This window comes from Rana temporaria, chromosome 3, assembly GCF_905171775.1.
Source record: "Rana temporaria chromosome 3, aRanTem1.1, whole genome shotgun sequence".
NCBI lineage: Eukaryota > Metazoa > Chordata > Amphibia > Anura > Ranidae > Rana > Rana temporaria.
Window position 1 is genome coordinate 387522537 of NC_053491.1, and position 21950 is coordinate 387544486.

The following is a 21950-nucleotide window of genomic DNA, read 5'->3' on the forward strand; positions in this document are numbered from 1 at the left end:
ACCAAATGGGCTCTGAGGAAGAGGGTTCTCCTTCGAAACGTGCCATACAAGCTAACACGGACGCCACCAGGTCTCCTGGCATCATTGGTGCAGTCTTGGAGGCGATTTGTTCCACTTTTTTTTGATATGCGTGTATACATCATGTATTTGTGAGTATAATGTATGCTGTTCTTTCATATTTCAATAAATAATTTTAGTGGTAATGCACTAAGTTGGTGTGCCCTTCTCTTGTTGTTTTTTGTTTTGTTTGGATGTCCACGTTCCTGAGGAGGCAGCAAGACCATAGGTTGTGATATCAAGGATCTCACACACCACTCACCTTTATGCATACCACTTAAGCGCAGGAGAATTACTGTTCTGGATGATATAAAAGAAATCTATGACAGAGCACAGGCAACCCAGGAAAGTAGCAGACGCACTGCATCTGCAAGTGCCCTGCAACCTTGTGTAATACAGCAAATAAGGTGTTAAAGTAGACAGTGTTGTAATGCTTTCTCCCCACCTGCTTTAACCCCTTGGATCCCGCAGAAGCATGCAGTTGCAGTGGCACCATTTACTTGAATGAGTCACAATTAGCAGGCAGTAGCATACAACATTGGCAACAGAAGGCTTAATTCCTGCTGCGGCATGTATACACCTTTGGGCTGCTGGGGGTAGGGGTTCGGGGCGGTATATCTGCAACTCTATTGCATGGTTTTACAACCCCCTACATTACATGAGAACGAGCCCTAGTGGTGCCGCTGCCGAATGCAACTAAGGGCTCATTTACAAGTGCAGCAGGCACTGCCGCTCCTCTGAGAAGTGATTAAAATGTGTGTTGACAGGTTCCGAGGTGGTGATTTGTTGCCTCTTAACCACCTGATTTAAACCCATGATTGTTGTGAAATGCACACGATTGTGATACGGTAGTACAGCAATTAGAGGTTTAACTGCTTGCCGACCAGCCGCCGTCATTCTACGGCGGCAGGTCGGCTCTCCTGCGCGAGAGCCCGCCAATCTACGTCGGCTCTCTCGCAGGCTACCAGGGGTGCGCGCGTGCGCCCCCTGCTTGCCCCCGACTCCCGTGCCCAGCGGGCGCGATCGCCGCCGGGCACACGCGATCGCTCGTTACAGAGCAGGGACCGGGAGCTGTGTGTGTAAACACACAGCTCCCGGTCCTGTCAGGGGGAGAGTATAAACAGCGTATAAACAATGTATAAACCCAGGGACATACTTAACCCCTTCCCCGCCCCCTAGTGTTAACCCCTTCACTGCCAGTTGCATTTTTATAGTAATCCAATGCATTTTTATAGCACTGATCGCTATAAAAATGCCAATGGTCCCAAAAATGTGTCAAAAGTGTCCGCCATAATGTCGCAGTACCGAAAAAAATTGCTGATCGCTGCCATTACTAGTAAAAAATAAATATTAATAAAAATGCCATAAAAATACCCCCTATTTTGTAAACGCTATAACTTTTGCGCAAACCAATCAATAAACGCTTATTGCGATATTTTTTTACGAAAAATATGTAGAAGAATACGTATCGGCCTAAACTGAGGAAAACATTTTTTTTTATATATTTTTGGGGGATATTTATTACAGCAAAAAGTAAAAAAATATTCATTTTTTTCAAAATTGTCACTCTATTTTTGTTTATAGCGCAAAAACTAAAAACCGCAGAAGGTGATCAAATACCACCAAAAGAAAGCTCTATTTGTGGGAAAAAAAGGACGCCAATTTTGTTTGGGAGCCACGTCGTACAACCGTGCAATTGTCAGTGCCGAATCGCAAAAAGTACTCTTTGACCAGCAATATGGTCCGGGGGTTAAGTGGTTAAAGGGGTTGTAAAGGTAAAAAAAAAAAAATCCTAAATAGCTTCCTTTACCTTAGTGCAGTCCTCCGTCACTTACCTCATCCTTCGATTTTGCTTTTAAATGTCCTTATATCTTCTGAGAAATCCTCACTTCCTGTTCTTCTGTCTGTATCTACACACAGTAATGTGAGGCTTTCTCCCTGGTGTGGAGAAAGCCTCTTGAGGGGGGAGGGGGCGAGCAGGAGTGTCAGGACGCCCACTAACACACAGCTCCTTTCTCTATCTGCAAAGTAGAGAGCGTCCTGACCCTCCTGCTCACCCCCTCAAGAGGCTTTTTCCACACCAGGGAGAGAGCGTTGCATTACTGTGTGCAGAAGAACAGGAAGTGAGGATTTCTCAGAAGAAATAAGGACATTTAAAAGCAAAATGGAAGGATGAGGTAAGTGAAGGAGGACTGCACTAAGGTAAAGGAGGCTGTTTAGGGGGAAAAAAATACCTTTACACAGAGCTTTTTTTCTCAGAAAATAGGTGCAGGAACTCAACCACGACCTGTTCAGATTTCACAAACAGTAGAAGGGTCTTAAAGGGGCATTAAATACCAGAATTGCATTACATACAGAGTGCAGAGTTCAGGGGGTTAAAAAGCTGTCACTTGTAAACACAGAAACCAGACTTCTGTGTTTACAAGTGATTGTGGTAAGAAGGCACCAAAGGGTCTGAGCCAAAGGTGGTGGAACTGAGTTCCACCAAGTTCCCCCTGAAAAAAAGCCCTGCCTTTACAACCCCTTTAGGTGTGAATAGGCAACACTGTGCAAACTGTCAGCCCAGTCCGCCCCTGCTCCACACTCGCCCTGCGCTTATTTCCACTGGCCAAATGCGAGCAGGCGAATTGAGGACTGCTTACTCCTCCATGCGGATGCCCACAGATGCACGATCGCAGAGTAATGGACAACCCCACAGTTCTTTTTTTTTTTATATAATTTTTAGTTGGCTAGAACTTTTTTTTTTTTATAATCGTAGTTGGACTCTAAGTTAAAACATTTTTATGCAGTCAGCCCCGGACTAGATTTCAAGCATCCGGAAGAAAGATTTATAACTGCACAGCGGAGGGATATAGCACAGCGGCGGAGGGATATGAGAACCCAGTCACATCATGCAGACAGCATGTCGGTCTATGCTGCGCTCTCTCACTGCGCGAATTACACCCTCTGCCAGGCGGCAGACCAGCGCCACCTATCTGCACAGCTTCATACTGCAGCACACAGAGGTGGTCACTGATCACCTCACTCCGGAGCTTAGACTTCTCCTGCTCACCCCGCACTGCAAGTACTGGCACCTCCGCCCCGAGCACTGGCCCTACGGCGACCCCTACTGGGCGATCTACTGGCCTGGAGGACAAGCGCTAGCCCGGTGAGTGAAGGAACAATATAGAACTCTTGATTAGTGGGAGCAGAGCACCATCTAATGGCTGCAGATTGGTATTACAGCAATTGTGTTTTCCTATGGGAAATTGTAATAGTTTTGTTTCGTTTTGTATCATAGTGTGGAATAGAAAATGGGAATTTTCATGTACTTTATTGAATTGAAAATTCTCTTTGCAAAGCACACACCCGTTCCATTCTATTTTTTTTCTAAGGTTAGGGGTTAACTATTATTTATTTATGTATTATTACATGTTATTATTTTATTTATTTGTGTATTTAGTTTACATTTATTTATTCATATATTATTACTATTTTATAAAAAAAAATCTAAATCATTTGGACAGAAAATTGTGCAAAAAACGCTAAAATCTGCCCGATTCAAGCTTCTGGTGTTTGAATAATCATTTTTTCCTCCTGCAGCATTTTGGATCTTCGAGCTGCAAAACTCAGATGTCAGCGGACATGTCACCACTGACATCCGTGGCTCCATAGACCTGCATGGAGCGTCCGTTCAGGTCCGCCTAAAAAACTGACAGGCGGACCTGAACAGTCCGCCGTGTGAAAGGGGCCTTACAGTTTTATTCCTTTTGGGATAAACGTTTAACACAAATAAATAAAAACTGAACGTTGTAAACAGCCCTGTCAGTGTTTATGGTTTGTCTCAGCCCTCGAACTCAGGGGCCAGGAACCTTTTTGGCTGAGAGAGCCATGAACGCCACATATTTTAAAATGCAATTCCGTGAGAGCCATACATTGGCCCAGATTCACATACAAACGCCTATCTTTAGGCGGGCGTAGCGCATCTCAGATACACTACGCTGCCGTAACTTAGTGAGGCAGGTCCCGTATTCACAAAGAACTTGCGCCCAAAGTTACGGCGGCGTAGTGTAACTTTGCCAGCGTAAGCCCGCGTAATTCAAAGTAGGCTGGTGTGGGCGTGTTTTATGGTAATGAATAGTGACCCGACGTGATTGGCATGCGCCGTCCGTTAATGTATCCCAGTGCACATGCTCAAAATTACGCCGCAAATAGTCAATGCTTTTGACGTGAGCGTAAATTACGTCCAGCCCCATTCACGGACGACTTACGCAAACGACGTAAAATACGATGCTGTTCGTACGTTTCCGACGTCCATACCTAACATGACTTACACCTGCTTTATGAGGGGTAACTCCACCTAGGGGCCAGCGTAAATATGCAAATAAGATACGCCGCTCGTATCTAAGCCGAATTTATGCGTAACTGATTCTAAGAATCAGACGCATAGATACGACGGCTCTTATTCGGACTTACGACGGCGTACGTATATGCCATTGTAAGTCCTTTGAGAATCTGGGCCAATATGTTTAAAATGAAGTAAATGTGTGCATTTTATGTATGACCAACACTTTTAAAGTACAATAAGTCTCTGAATTATTTTTAATAACGCTGTTATGCTGTTGCTAACAAATGATGAATAAAGTACTTCTTACCATTAATGCGACTTCTGGTGCTGCATGGTTTTGCTGATGGCTGTGTAGTCTGGTTGATACGTGGTGAGGTTAAGCTTCATGCAGGCGTTATACTGTAATATCCACATCTCTCCCCCACTGTAATATCCACATCTCCCCCCCCACTGTAATATCCACATCTCTCCCCCACTGTAATATCCACATCTCTCCCCCACTGTAATATCCACATCTCCCCCACTGTAATATCCACAATCATCCCCACTGTAATATCTACATCTCCCCCCACTGTAATATATCCACAGACATCTCCCCCACTGTAATATCCACATCTCTCCCACTGTAATATCTACATCTCCCCCCACTGTAATATATCCAAAGACATCACCCCCACTGTAATATATCCACAGACATCACCCCCACTGTAATATCCACATCTCCCCCACTGTAATATCCACAATATTCCCCACTGTAATATCCACATCTCTCCCCCACTGTAATTTTCCACATCTCTCCCCCACTGTAATATCCACAATCACCCCCACTGTAATATCCACATCTCCCCCCACTGTAATATATCCACAGACATCTCCCCCCACTGTAATATCCACATCCCCCCCCCCACTGTAATATCCACAATCACCCCCACTGTAATATCCACATCTCCCCCCGCTGTAATATCCACAATCACCCCCACTGTAATATCCACATCTCCCCCCACTGTAATATCCACATCTCCCCCACTGTAATATCCACACTCATCCCCACTGTAATATCTACATCTCCCCCCACTGTAATATATCCACAGACATCTCCCCCACTGTAATATCCACATCTCTCCCACTGTAATATCTACATCTCCCCCCACTGTAATATATCCACAGACATCTCCCCCACTGTAATATCCACATCTCCCCCACTGTAATATCCACATCTCTCCCACTGTAATATCTACATCTCCCCCCACTGTAATATATCCACAGACATCTCCCCCACTGTAATATCCACATCTCCCCCACTGTAATATACACATCTCCCCCACTGTAATATCCACAATCTTCCCCACTGTAATATCCACATCTCTCCCCCACTGTAATTTTCCACATCTCTCCCCCACTGTAATATCCACAATCACCCCCACTGTAATATCCACATCTCCCCCCACTGTAATATATCCACAGACATCTCCCCCCACTGTAATATCCACATCTCCCCCCCCCCACTGTAATATCCACAATCACCCCCACTGTAATATCCACATCTCCCCCCGCTGTAATATCCACAATCACCCCCACTGTAATATCCACATCTCCCCCCACTGTAATATCCACATCTCCCCCACTGTAATATCCACAATCATCCCCACTGTAATATCTACATCTCCCCCCACTGTAATATATCCACAGACATCTCCCCCACTGTAATATCCACATCTCTCCCACTGTAATATCTACATCTCCCCCCACTGTAATATATCCACAGACATCTCCCCCACTGTAATATCCACATCTCCCCCACTGTAATATACACATCTCCCCCACTGTAATATCCACAATCTTCCCCACTGTAATATCCACATCTCTCCCCCACTGTAATTTTCCACATCTCTCCCCCACTGTAATTTTCCACATCTCTCCCCCACTGTAATATCCACAATCACCCCCACTGTAATATCCACATCTCCCCCCACTGTAATATATCCACAGACATCTCCCCCCACTGTAATATCCACATCTCCCCCCCACTGTAATATCCACATCTCCCCCCACTGTAATATCCACAATCACCCCCACTGTAATATCCACATCTCCCCCCGCTGTAATATCCACAATCACCCCCACTGTAATATCCACATCTCCCCCCCCCCACTGTAATATCCACAATCACCCCCACTGTAATATCCACATCTCCCCCACTGTAATATCCACAATCATCCCCACTGTAATATCTACATCTCCCCCCACTGTAATATATCCACAGACATCTCCCCCACTGTAATATCCACATCTCTCCCACTGTAATATCTACATCTCCCCCCACTGTAATATATCCACAGACATCTCCCCCACTGTAATATCCACATCTCCCCCACTGTAATATCCACATCTCTCCCACTGTAATATCTACATCTCCCCCCACTGTAATATATCCACAGACATCTCCCCCACTGTAATATCCACATCTCCCCCACTGTAATATCCACATCTCTCCCCCACTGTAATATCCACATCTCTCCCCCACTGTAATTTTCCACATCTCTCCCCCACTGTAATTTTCCACATCTCTCCCCCACTGTAATTTTCCACATCTCTCCCCCACTGTAATATCCACAATCACCCCCACTGTAATATCCACATCTCCCCCCACTGTAATATATCCACAGACATCTCCCCCCACTGTAATATCCACATCTCCCCCCCACTGTAATATCCACATCTCCCCCCCACTGTAATATCCACAATCACCCCCACTGTAATATCCACATCTCCCCCCGCTGTAATATCCACAATCACCCCCACTGTAATATCCACATCTCCCCCCGCTGTAATATCCACATCTCCCCCCCCCCCCCCACTGTAATATCCACAATCACCCCCACTGTAATATCCACATCTCCCCCCACTGTAATATCCACATCTCCCCCCGCTGTAATATCCACATCTCCCCCCGCTGTAATATCCACATCTCCCCCCCACTGTAATATCCACATCCCCCCCCACTGTAATATCCACATCTCCCCCCACTGTAATATCCACATCTCCCCCCACTGTAATATCCACGTCATCTCCCCCACTATAATGTCCACATCTCCCCACTGTAATGTGCACATCTCCAGCAACTGTAATATCCACATCACCCCTAACGTTGGCTGCTTGTAGTTGAGGCGGGTGATGATGACGTCAGCGCGCTGCTCCCCTAGGCCGCGGCCGGGTGTACCAAGATGGCCGCTGCTCCGGAGCTAGGCCGAAGCCGCGGCCTTTCCTATGGGCTCAATCCACGGATCGGCACACCACGCGATCCGCGGATTGAGAGGCGAGCCAGATGCAGCCATCAAAAGAGCCACATCTGGCTCGCAAGCCATAGATTCCCGACCCCTGCTCTAACTGCTGCATCACCAGGACAGTTTTTTCTGTTGAAAAACAGACTTACTGGCCAGATCACTAGGTGAAAACAAGGGAAGGAAAGCCAAAAAAAAAAAAAAAAATAATACAGCCATCACATCTACAAATTGGTAAGCTGCAAAATAATAAATGTTTGCTTTTGGAATTAATGCTGCTTTAATGCATAGCATAAAGCATGCAAGCATACGCGCATGAACGTAGTGCACAAATATTCGAGTAAAAGAAGCAGCAACTCCATTACATCAAGTGTATTTATTTTGAAGCCTTTACAGTGAGTATAGGCAGCAGCAGATTAGTTTTGGCGATAAGCCTTGTTCACTGCACAAATATTAATGGAACCTCACTGTTAATGTGTTTAAATATGAACTTTTTGGAATCCCCCCCCCCCCCTCTGGTGTCACATTTGGCACCTTTCAGGGGGGAGGAGGGAGCAGATACCTGTCTAATACAGGTATTTGCTCCCACTTCCTGGCATAGATCACCCGGGTGCCTACTCTGTCCCCGTCCCCCCCTCGCTGTCTTCTGGGAAACACACAGGTCGCAGAAGACAGCAGGGACCAGTGAGGACACGCAGTAATTCTCTAGCAAAAATACTAATTTAACCAAAGTTTCAGAAAGGGTCTGGTTAAGTGATTGTAAACCTCTGACATGAAAAATAAATAATGCACAGGCATACCTCCCAACTTTCTGAGATGGGAATGAGGGACACCTATTAGCAAAAGTATGCAGACATAGAACACACCCCCTGCCACGCCCCCTGAAAGGAGACTTAAAAAATAATTAGTTAACCCTGCAATTCCTTTTTTATACCACTACTATTCCTTTATACTGACAATTTGCAAATGCAGCAATTTATAAATTGAATGAAAGGTTTAGCACTGGGAAACACTTTTTAAAAGATAAATAGTGCATCTTATATAGAAGTATATAGATCAGACCAAAATGAGGGACAAATGAGGAGGGACAGAGGGACACTGCTATCTGCATGAGTCACTTCAGACAGGCTGTGCCTACTTCAAGGGACTGAAGGGAATGATAGAGAGGAACTCCAGCACACAGCCTGTGATTGACAGCCTGGGCTGTGCATGTTTCCCTTTGAGAGTGTGTACAGGGGGCATGTCCCTCATATCCACTGAGGTCTCAGACTACTCCAGCTCTCATCTCTGAGCTGTGCAGTGTGTGACATTGGACCCCACCCCCTGCTTTGTGGAACTGAGTAATAACCTTTGATCTGTGTGTTTTAGAAGGCTGTGGAGAAGAGAAGGCTGTAGATTAATGGGTACAAGTTATGTAGGAGGCTTTTCTTCATCTCTGTGTACCACCCAAGGTTTGTCACTTCAGTTGGTATACAGTATCTCACAAAAAGTGAGTACACCCCTCACATTTTTGTAAATATTTTATTATATCTTTTTATGTGACAACACCAAAGAAATTATACTTTGCTACAATGTGAAGTAGTGAGTGTACAGCTTGTATAACAGTGTAAATTTACCATCCCCTCAAAATAACTCAACACACAGCCATTAATGTCTAAACTGCTGGCAACAAAAGTGAGTACACCTCTAAGTGAAAATGTCCAAATTGGGCCCAAAGTGTTAATACTCTGTGTGGCCACCCTTATTTTCCAGCACTGCCTTAACTATCTTGGGCATGAGCTCACCAGAGCTTCACAGGTTGCCACTGGAGTCCTCTTCCACTCCTCCATGATGACATTACAGAGTTGGTGGATGTTAGAGGCCTTGCGCCCCTCCACCTTCCGTTTGAGGATGCCCCACAGATGCTCAATAGGGTTTAGGTCTGGAGACATGCTTGGCCAGTCCATCACCTTTACCCTCAACTTCTTTGGCAAGGCAGTGGTCGTCTTGGAGGTGTGTTTGGGGTCGTTATCATGTTGGAATACTGCCCTGCGGCCCAGTCTCCAAAGGGAGAGGATCATGCTCTTCTTTAGTATGTCACAGTACATGTTGGCATTCATGGTTCCCCCAATGAACTGTAGGCCCCCAGTGCCAGCAGCACTCATGCAGCCCCAGACCATGACACTCCCACCACCATGCATGACTGTAGGCAAGACACACTTGTCTTTGTACTCACATTTAATGTGAAGGATGTGCCTGCTTTTGAGGGCAAATCGGACTGAAGCGAGGCTCCAAAGTCGACAAACAAGCGTGCATTTCATCGTCAATATAATTCATTACGCGAGCAAGGTCTCGCGTTACGAAAGGAACCAATGAATGACAGACTGACAGAGATTGGGTTTTTTATATGTTACTTTTTAGCTATTGCGACATTGATTTGCCATTTCATTTTTCGATATGCTCAAGGTTTCAAAGCGCTAGCAATTTTAAATATTTAAAAAAATTCCCACGGAACACATTTTGAGAATTACTGGTCCAGACAGAGGGTCAGGGGTCCTGCAGCCTCATAGGACAGTCAGAGTAGAATTAAAACTCATCCTACAAGCTTTAACCAGACACCGATAGAAGTCATAAGACTGCTATATACCGCTGATGAGAAAAGATAATTGGCAGTTTATATTTACTAAAATAATTGCATTTCCATGTTCTGTGTACTGTGGGAGACCAGATATAGTGACTGCAGGTTCTGGGTTTAGTAACACTTTAATGCAAAGTACATTAATGAACAACATTTATTTATTTATTATGCACTGCAACAGTCTGAATTGGCCCTACGTTATGAATTGATTAGCGAAAAAAAAAAAAAAATCCTTGTGTGTCCCTCCTAGGGTAATCCAAAAGGTGATATTTTGTTTTTGCCACTGGAAAAGGATTTGGAGGGAAATCTTTCACAGGGAATTCATGTCCAAGGAATTTTGGAAAGATGTTCTCTGAAATGTTGTCGATCCTGAACAAAAGTAAAAGGAAGTCTTGACAGGGACTTCAGCAGCTGTACTACTGCAATTTCATCTTTGGCCACTAGATGTCACTGCAAGACCACAATCATAACAACAATTTCCACTATTTTGTGAGCTTTTTTACTACAAGTCTTTACTTTGTATTGGCCCACAAGTTGGAGTCACCAATGTTAAGTAGAGTTTAAAGATGATCCACTCCAATAATATCTTTTTGTTTGTGTATGGTTTACCGAGTATGAGATCACAAAGCTGGATAATGGCAGTGTGACATCATATATCAGAAGCAGTGGGTTTATACAGAATCTTCAGCAATAAAGTGATATAAACCGCTTAAAGTGGAGGTTCACCCGAAAACTTAATTTTTACATTAGATTGATGCTCATTTTGTCAAGGGGAATCGGGTAGTTTTTTTTTAATCGAAGCAGTACTTACCAGCGGCCGCGATTTTCACCAGCCATCCGCGATCGCTCCATAGAGAGCCAGAACAGGGATCTGTCAATGTAAACAGAGAGATTCCTGTTCTGACAGGGGAGGAGAGACAGATCTGCTGTTCCTAGTGATTAGGAACAGCGTTCTATATCCTCCTCCAGTCAGTCCCATCCCCCCCACAGTTAGAAACACCTCCTAGGGAACACATTTAACCCCTTGATCGACCCCTAGTGTTAACCTGTTCCCTGCCAGTGACATTTACCCAGTAATCAGTGCATTTTTATAGCACTGATCACCGTGTAAATGTCAATGGCCCCAAAAATGTGTTAAAAGTGTCCAATCTGTCCGCTGCAATGTCGATGCCCCGCTAAAAATCACAGATCGCCACCATTACTTGTAAAAAATGTAATAAATAAAAATGTCATAAATCTATCCCCTATTTTGTAGACTTTTGCGCAAACCAATAAATATAAGCTTATTGCGATTTTGTTTAAAAAAAAAATATGTAGAAGAATACATATTGGCCTAAACTGACAATTTTTTGGGGGGGGGATATATATTACAGCAAAAAAGTTTGTGTATGTGTAATTAATATATATATATATATATATATATATATATATATATAATTTTTTTTTCAAAATGTTTTCACATTTTTTTGGTTTCTAGCGCAAAAAATAAAAACCACAGAGGTGATCAAATACCACCAAAAGAAGGCTATATTGCCTTTGCTAGCAACAGGCCAAAGACGTCAGAAAAGATGAAAGGTGTGTACCAGTGGAGGATTTCGAAGAAACACCTCTTATTATTGTCCCCAGTGTCCTTCCCAACCTGGCCTCTGCATAAGTGACTGATTCCGCCATTACCATACTTCAGTAAATGATTAGTGAAGTATGGTGAACGTAATTCTCTGTTCCTTCCATTCACCTTCACACCCCTTAAGGCACTGCTTGCTCTTGAAATGACCCTGGCTTGTTATTTGACCACGCTTCTGTCTGCAGATTCTGTATATACCTCTGCCTGATCTGGAACTGACCCTGGACTGTTTGACCATGTTTTTTGCCTGCCTCTAGGACTGATCTTGTTTCCTGCTACTGGACTAGTGGGATTCATAACACAGGGGTCTCACATATGTGAGGGGCTCCAGAGTTATTTTTTGTTCTCTCATTCCTAGATCAGGGTCTGGAGACGTCAAAGAGATTTGGGTGGGAAAAGCCTCTACCCCGTCCCCATTCTGTCCTTATTGAGGCCCTACTTCTGCCTGCTGCCTGTAAGGCCCTGTACACACGGTCGATCCTTTCGATGAGAATGGTCCGACGGACCGTTTTCATCGGTTCACCGCTGAAGCAGACTGATGGTCTGATGTGCGTACACACCATCTTTCCAAAAACCGATCGGGTCGGAACGCGGTGACGTAAAACACACGACGTGCTGAAAAAAACGAAGTTCAATGCTTCCAAGCATGCGTCCACTTGAGTCTGAGCATGCGCGGGTTTTGAACCAATGCTTTTGTGTACTAACCATCGGTTTTGACCGACAGTCAGGAGGAGTCCATCAGTCCGATTTTAAAGCAAGTTCTAAAACTTTGATCTGAAGGACAAAAGTCCCATGGGCCGTACACACGGTCGGTTTGGACAGATAAAACTGAACCTCAGTCCGTTTTCATCGGTTTGGTCCTACCGTGTGTACGCGGCCTAAGACTTAAGCCTCGTACACACGACTCGATTTGACCGTACACTTGTTCTGCATACAGACGGCAGAACTTTTTCAGCCAACATACACGAAACTATGTGGTTTTTCAGCTCTTTAGCGCCACTCTTTGGGCAACTTCTGCTAATATTGTGCTATAGATAGCATTGGTTCGGAGCATACGTGTTTGCACTTTGGATTTTTTTCCGACTGACTTGTGTACACATGATCGGATAATCCGACAAGACACATTTGTTGTTGGGAAAATTTGAAAGCATGCTATAAAACATTTGTTGTCGGAAGTTCTGACAACAATTGTCCGATGAAGCGTACAAAGGGCCGGATTATCCGAAACCCTGCCATCACACATTTGTTGTCGGAAAATCCGATCTTGTGTACAAGGCTTTACTGCCATCATGCCTCTGTCTATTGCATGAACTAACCACACCACATGGACCATGTTCTTGCCTACTACCAGGTCCAATATTTTGGCACTGCTGAAAATCCCTGCCTGCACTGACCCTGGGCTGTATATAGACAGTATCCCTGTCTTCTGCCTGTACGGACTATGGACTGCCTGTTGCCTGGACAATTGCGTTCACTGTTGCTGACCAAGTCCCTGCCTGCTGCCTGGACCAGTGGTGTCCTCCTGTGGACAACTTCGCTACTAAAACCACAGGTAAACTTTTGTTTACCCTTTGCTCAGCAGAATTTATTTTGTGATGTAATTCTTGGTATGTGCATGCTATGTGTCCCTAGAACACCTCACGGTGTTCCTTGCATGTTGGGCCTCTGTATGTGGCCAGGCTGGGTAAAAGTCTCACACATGTGGTATCGCCATGCTCAGGAGGAGTAGCAGAATGTATTTTGGGGTGTATTTTTTGCTATGTACATGCTATGTGTTGGAAATATCTTATAAATGGACAACTTTGTGTTAAAAAAAAAGTTTTCCTTTTTTTACACAAAGGGAGACTTTTTTTTTTTTTTTTACACAACGTTTTCCTTTTTTTTCCCACATTTTCAAAAAACTGAACCGTTCAAAAGACTCATTATGCCTCATAGATTAGACGTTGGGGTGTTAGCTTTCCAAAATATACACATACTGTATAGTGTGTTTTACCGATGGAATCATTAAAGAACAACTTGACATTGGTGAATGTTTATAGGTTAATTCTCCCTTCTGATGAGTCAGTACAGGGCACAGATAACACAAGTATGACCATTCGTCATCCACTTGACAAAACAACAGTTAATCTTTGCAAGGGGAGGGAGACTGCTGCAAGAATAAATCTTTTTGTGTGGATTTTAACTGTCTGTTGCTCATCGCCTCTGAGTTAATTAGTTGCAAAGGATGGATGTTCCCCGTTTTCTGTCCGGACAAAGTTGGAGGAACAGGAGAGCCGAAGAACCACCCGAAGCAGCAGTAAAGCACTTCCTCATTCACCTTCTCAATACCCCAAATGTGATCTGTAGGGCCATTGGATCAATTTTACTGAAAAGTCAGGAGTCCCCTAAAGAGAACCATACAAAGTTTATGACTGATCTGAGTTTGTTTTAGGCCCCATGCACACAAGACGCTGGTAAACGCGTGTTCAGAGGCAGTTGGACAGCTTTTTCAACTGCCCCTGAACACATTCAATGTTATCCTATGTGTCCATGCACACAGCCTCGTTTATTGCCGTTTTTAGGCAGTTGCGTTTAACCTTGTTTTTCCAGAAGTAAAAAAATGGGTTCAGACGCAAACGTTTTCCACGTTTCAGACGCAAAACGCGGCAAAGCGCCGGTATCACGTTTTTGTGGCAGGTGGCGTGGCCAGGTGACAAGGCAAGGGGACAATCTGCAGCTTGTGGCAGGTGATGTGGCAAATACAAGTACACTGCTGCTCTCTCAGCTGCTACTCACTCAGGTCTCACAAAATGGCTTAAATGGTTAAATAATACTGTTTTTTGAGCTTAGGGAGGGTCCGCTGACATCCGATCCGCTAAAAACAGACGTAAGGGGACACGTCCCCATCCGACAATGGTGGATCGGATCGGGTAAGATCTCATGAAAAACAGACATGCTGTCTGTTTTCATCAGATCGCTTCATAGAAGACAGCGGCGCCCGACAAGCCCCTCCCCGCTAAGTGAGCAGAGAGGAGCTTGTCATCCGTCGGCTCAGCGGAGATCTGTGGACAGATCTCCTGCTGAGCTGGTGGGAGCAGGCGGACTCCGTAGTAACTGAGTCCGCCTGTGTGAAAGGAGCCTTAGTCAGGATCTGTTTACATTCCAGAAGTGCTATCTGTCCCTATTCTTTGGGTGTGAGAGTGGTCTGATTCTTACCTAAACCCAAAAACAAAAATGTATTATAATGCACCTTAAAAGAGATGTAATGGCTGCATTTTTTTTCTTTTTACCCCTATTTTCACCTGGTGATCCTGCTAGTAGAACTCTTTCTGTTCTAGGGTGACAACGATTACTCACTGTACTGTATCTATGGAGGAGCAGCGTAGTCATCTTAGGTCAGAATGTGTTGGAACACAGAACAAATCCTCTCGCTCCTCTCCATCTCCATAACATTATGAAAGGGGGAATTGGGACTTTAAATGAAGCCATGACTGGGTAGGGTCATGTGCCTCCATCCCTGTCATTAGAAAAAAGGGGAGCAAAAATGCAGCAAAATAGCAGCAGAGATGCAAAAGAAGAAGTGGGACTTTGAATGAGGCTCATGATGGCAAATTGAATAGAATGGTGGAAAATAAAATTATTAATAATGAATAAATACATGTGTACATACATTGAAATACATATACAAATACAAAGAAATGCACCCATATAAAGGTGCCCGTTTCTGAGCTGGTAGTAACAGGTAAAAACATGTTTGTAAACATAGATCACATGATAAATTGTCCACTAATATTCATAATTCGATATATACAGTAAAAGAATAGCATCTGCACGGTCTACAGTATTTGTGATCCCTGACAGGGTAAAGATAGTATAACGGCACATATTTTGGTAGGCGTGTGATTGGAATACACAACTAGTAGCTTGACGCGTTTCGCAGCTTAGAGCCGCCCATCAGGAGCAGACATGTGAAGTATCTGCATATGTCTGCACATTTTGATGGTGTAGTAGGATTTCATATAAACCCATGTATTTCATATTATTCATATTCATTTGCATGTGTTATTACCCATTTGGCGCCAGCCTAAAATGCTGGGAGGGCGTACATGGACATCCTCCCGTTCTCAAGCTGCCCGCGCTTTGTGATTGCAGAGTGCTTGGGACTCGGATGATCACTGATTGGGGTAAAGGGCCAATCACAGCAGGCCCTTTACTACGTGGTTAGCTGTCAGACAATAACAGCTGATCGCGGAAGTAAACAGAAGCTTTTTTTTCCCCCTCATGCGGTCAGCGTGATGAAAATAAGAAAGCCGTTAACCTGCTTCTGTTAGAGTGATATCGGTCCCCTTAGTGCCCATTATTTACAACAATGTGAGGGGTGTGCTCACGTTTATGAGAGTGTGTGTGTGTATATATATATATATATATATTATTATTATTATTATTATTATTATTATTATTATTTTTTTTTTTTAAATAAGAAAACAAAACAGTTAACTTTGCATAAATATGTACAATATACATTATATTGTCAAAAGTATTGAGACACATATGAACTTTAATGGCATCCCAGTCTTAGTCCGTAGGGTTCCATATTGAGTTGGCCCACCCTTTGCAGCTATGACAGCTTCAACTCTTCTGGGAAGGCTGTGCACAAGGTTTAGGAGTGTGTCTATGGGAATGTTTGACCATTCTTCCAGAAGGGCGATTGTAAGGTCGGGCACTGATGTTGGACATGAAGGCCTGGCTCGCAGTCTCCGCTCTAATTCATCCCAAAGGGATCTATCAGATTGAGGTCAGGACCAATCAAGTTTCACCACCCCAAACTCGCTCATCCATGTGTTTTATGGACCTTGCTTTGTGCACTTTCCAGATCATTTGGTGGGGTGGGGGATTATGGTGTGGCGTTGTTTCTCAGGGGTTGGACTTGGCCCCTTAGTTCCAGTGAAGGGAACTCTTAAGGCGTCAGCATACCAAGACATTTTGGAGAATTTCATGCTCCCAACTATGTGGGAATAGTTTACGGATGGCCCCAACATGACTGTGCACCAGTGCATAAAGCAAGATCCATAAAGGCATGGATGAACGAGTTTGAGATGGAGGAACTTGACTTGCCTGCACAGAGTCCTGGCCTCAACCTGATAGAACACCTTTGGGATGAATTAGAACGGAGACTGCGAGCCAGGCCTTCCCATCCACATCAGTGCCTGACCTCACAAATGCAATTCTGGAAGATTAGTCAAACATTCCCATAGGCACACTCCTAAACCTTGTGCACAGCCTTCCCAGAAGAGTTGAAGCTGTTATAGCTGGAAAGGGTGGACCAACTCAATATTGAACCCTACGGACTAAGACTGGGATGCCATTAAAGTTCATGCGCATGTAAAGGCAGGTGTCCCAATATATATATATATATATATATATATATATATATATATATATATATATTTTAAATAAAACATATAACCAATATATGAACTGATACATATATACACCTATTAGACATTTAACACAGTTGGCTGAACTACATTTAATTTTCTCGAAGTTGTAAATATGTTATTGTCCTTGGTATGGAGAAGTCTTTTCAAGACACGAAGAGTTTGATTTATTATCAAACACGTTGGGAGTCATACTGTCTGTAGATAAGGATTTTAATTGGGTGAAAGTATAAACAATGCAAAGCATGGAAAAGAAACAAATCAGTCTGTAGTTAAAAGCAGCACGTATTACACACATTACACATTGTTAAGCCCACAATTAACCCCTTGATTGTCTCTAGATGGTAACACCTTCCCAGCCAGTGTCATTAGTACAATGACAGTATTATTAGCACTGATATTGGTATTCGTGTCACTGGAGATGGTAGTGGCAGTTAGTCAGTTCCCACAAAGTTAGTGTCAGATTATCCGCTGCACTAGCACAGTCCCACTATAAGTTGCTGATCAGTGATTAGTAGTAAAACAATAAAAATGTCAGTAAGTGAGGAAAGTTGTTTGATCCTCTACTAATTTTATAGATTTGCCCACTTACAAAGAAATTAAGGGTCTATAATTTTTTATCATAGGTGTATTTTAAATGATAGAGACAGAATATCAACCAAAAATCCAGAAAAAACACATGATACAAATGTTATAAATTGCGTTGCAGTTCAGTGACTAAAATAAATATTTGATCCCCAAGCAAAACATGATTTAGTACTTGGTGGAGAAACCCTTGTTGGCAAGCACAGAGGTGAGAAGTTTCCTGTAGTTGGTTACCAGCTTTGCACACATCTCAGAAGGGATTTTGGTCCACTCTTCTTTACAGATCTTCTCTAAATCCTTAAAGTGGAGGTCCACCCTAAAAAAACAAAAACAAAAAAAAAAAACACTCAAATCCTGTAAAAAAAAAAAAAAAAATGTGATTTTTTTTTTTTTTACTTACCAGAAATGGTGGTTGCTATGCAGAACTTCCTAATCTGCATCTTCCCATACCGCGGCAGGTGTTCTTCCTCGTCCTCCCTGCGTTGTCTTCTAGGGAATGGGGCGTGCTGCCTTCTGGGAACTGTGTGTATCCCAGAAAGCAGCCGCCCATTCACAAAGCGCCGCGAGATTCGCGCATGCGCAGTAGGAAACGGGCAGTGAAGCCGCAAGGCTCCACTGCCTGTATCCCTTAGTGAGGATGGCGGCAACGGGAGCTGCCAGGATCGAGGGATCGACCTCGGGGGGGGGCCTCGACATCGGGTTTCCCCGCTGAAAGCTGAATGTAAAAAATTTATAAAATTTGCCAACAAAAAAATCGCATTAATGTAAAAAACGTTTTTAGGTTTAGTAACACTTTAATGTGCTTCTTCTTGATCCACTCCTTTGTTGCCTTGACAGTATGTTTTGGGTCATTGTCATGCTGGAAGACCCCCCATCTTCAGTATTCTGGCTGAGGGAAGAAAATTATCATCCAAGATTTTATAATTCATGGCCCTGTCCATTGGCCCCTCAATGTGGTAAAGTCAGCCAGTACCTTTAGCAGAGAAACAGTCCCAAAGCATAATGTTTCTACCTCCGTGCTTACAGTTCATCTGGAAAGTATTCACAGCACTTCACTTTCTTCACATATTGTTTTGTTACAGCCATGGGCGTCTGCTGAAATTTTTGCGATTCGGCAGCGGCAATACACAGTCGCATTTTACACTTTCTTCGACCGCTAGCGGGGGTTAAAAGCGACCCCCCCACGTTAAAATGTAAAAACACCCCACTGTGCCCCCTGCATCTTTCAATATCTCTTTGTCACTACTGTGTACCCCCTCTCCACAACTGCACCCTTTACATTACACAGCACCCCACAGCTCTATTACCTAGAGATACAAGAGATGGCTAGAGACTGAGAACATGATACAAGAGATGGTCAGAGGCTCAGGCTGCAGACATGATACAAGAGATGGTCAGAGGCTGCAGGCATGATACAGTAGATGTCAGAGGCTGCAGGCATGATACAGGAGGTGTCAGAGGCTGCGGGCATGGTACAGAAGATGGTTAGACTGAGGACATTATTAGGGTTTTTTTACCAAACACATTGGCTTAAAATTAGGAAGAAATTTTTGTTCTTTTATTTTTTTCATAATAATAATAATAAGCGCATGTACAAGGGACACAGCATCGGACTCCTCTCTCCCTGACAGGATGTGTAGCTCTGTGTTTACACACAGAGCTCAACGTCCCTGCTGTCACCGACGATCGCGGGTACCTGGCGGAGATCGCGGCCGCCAGGCAACGCATCGCTCGGGCACCGCCGGGCACGTTGTTTCCTCGCTGCGCGCCCCCAGCGGCGCGCACGGGGAATGACAACAGCAGGACGTCCACTTGGCACTTCAGAGCCGCGCTGTGGACGTCTTTCGTCCATAGCGCGGATCCCAAGTGGTTAAAGTAGCACAGTGCTTACTGTTAAAAAAAGTAGCACAGTGCTGAATAGCAAAAAATGGGCTGGTCATGAAGGGGGTAAAATCTTCTGAAGCTGAAGTGGTTAATAAACCTGCATCATTGAAGGTCCTGCATGATTCAATACATCATTATTCTAGTTCAATGGACTCTATTCTGATTGACTGAAATTCCCTCAGGCTACTTTCTTTAGCTTGCTTCTTAAGTGCCAAGGTAATGAACACACATGGAGCCAATTAGCCTTTCAGAAGCCCCAGTTTTACCTTTAACCCCTTAATGCCTGAACATATTTTTGCATGCACTAGTTAAACTGAACATATGAACTACTTAGTGTATTCAGGTAAACCTTGTTTTGGACAAATTGGGCCACCATTTGATGGTAAATCTTAATGTTATCCTCTAATTTTCAGTTTATTATCAAAGGTAAACTGGGCCAAAATGGTAAAATATGTATAAATTCAAAGATTTAGACCAAATATTTTTCTTTGAATAGTAATGAAATATTCTTCAGCCTTTCACCCATGAGGTGGCAGATAACATGTATGTTTCACGAACAAGATGTCTGCATTACAAGAATTTAATCTGCACAATCTGTTTTTTTCCTTTGAATGCAGACCTGGCTTTCTGGACTTTAATGATTTACTGAAACTCATGATTTATGTTTGGAGAACCTGCGGCAAGAAGTTCCTGAAAAATGGTCTTTGGACGTTATTTTTAATAGGCAGCATAAAGTCGCAGGAATAAACATCCTCTTTTTTTAAATTGTGATAAACTTATGATCACAATATGTTTTAACGCAGTAATTTTGGTAGCTATATTACCTTCTATTAGGTAAATTTTACAACTCAAATTCCAAAAAATTTGGGATGCTTTGTAAAATCTACATAAAAACAGAATGTAATGCAAAACACATATTTTATTCACAATAGAAAACATATTCAATGTTTAAATTAAGAAAATGTACTATTTTAAGAAAACAAAAAGGTTTGAAATTGAATGGCGGCAACATGTCTCAAAGACGTTGGGACAGAGAAACAAAAAGCTTGAAAATTAAGTGGTACTAACAAGGAAAACAAATAATTTAATTGGCAACAGGTTAGTATCATTGGATATTAAGGCTGCATTCACACCTTCGCATATTTACGCCTGACGCCCGACGCTCGTGCCGCTGGAGGGGTGATTTTACATTCTTGTCTATGGAGATGGTTCACATCTCACGCCGAACGCCGAAACGCCGTACGCCTGCTGCCTGAAAACAAGTCCCGGACCCTTTTTTTCAGGCGGCTTTCGGCGTTCGGCATAGACATCAATGTAAAACGTTTTGTAAAAAAAAAAAAAAAAGGTTAAAACGTCTCGTTTTGTCACGGCAAATCACGGTACAATACGCCGCTATTTGTCGCGGCAAAATACGCCGCGTTATAGTGTGAATGCAGCCTAAAAGAACATCTTAAAAAGTCAGAGTGTATCAGAAAATGGGAAAATGGGTGAAAAATTTCATCCAAAAATGTTGAACAATTTCAGAATAATATTCCTTAACATAAAATTGCGAAGACTTTAAAGTGGTTGTAAACAATTTAACACCTGCAAGACAAAGGCATAATGAGCTAATAAGCATAGCCAGCAACAGCACGTACATGCCATTGCTTCAGTGCGATTACATCGGCACATGCAAATACAGGGGATATCTCCTAAACCGTTCATCTACATCTACAGTTCAAAAAATCAAAAGATTCCAAGAATTTGGAGAAATCTTGGATGCCTGTGGTCTTTGGACCCTCAGAAGGCACTGCATTAAAATCAGGCATGATTCTGTGATGGACATCGCTGCATGGGATCAGGAATACTTCCAGAAATCACTGTCTGTGAACACAGTTCATCAAACCATCCAACAATGCTAGTTAAAGTTCTATCATGCAAAGAAGATACCATATATGAACATGATCCAAAAACCATCTTCTCTGGGCCAAAGCACATTCAAATTCAAATGATCGTGTGTGGGCTCCAGAGCATTTTTCACGATGTAAAAAATGGGCATTAAAAATTTCGAACATGCTCTAATTTTTCACAACGTTTTTAATGTTGTCGGTTTTAACGTCGTAAAAAATGGTCATGTGTGGGCTTTAACGACGTGAAAAAAATGCGCATGCTCAGAAGC

The 21950-nt window shown here is 43.4% G+C and overlaps 1 protein-coding gene across 1 annotated transcript in view; it reads left to right on the forward strand.

Moving 5' to 3' along the window:
• Positions 1 to 2901: 2901 nt before the first annotated feature.
• ETFBKMT (electron transfer flavoprotein subunit beta lysine methyltransferase) overlaps positions 2902 to 21950 on the forward strand; it is a 29199-nt gene continuing 10150 nt past the window's right edge. The window contains exon 1 of the mRNA XM_040345752.1: positions 2902 to 3205. Coding sequence (XP_040201686.1) covers positions 2949 to 3205 — 257 coding nt within the window. The 5' untranslated portion in view covers positions 2902 to 2948. The remainder of the gene's footprint in view (positions 3206 to 21950) is intronic.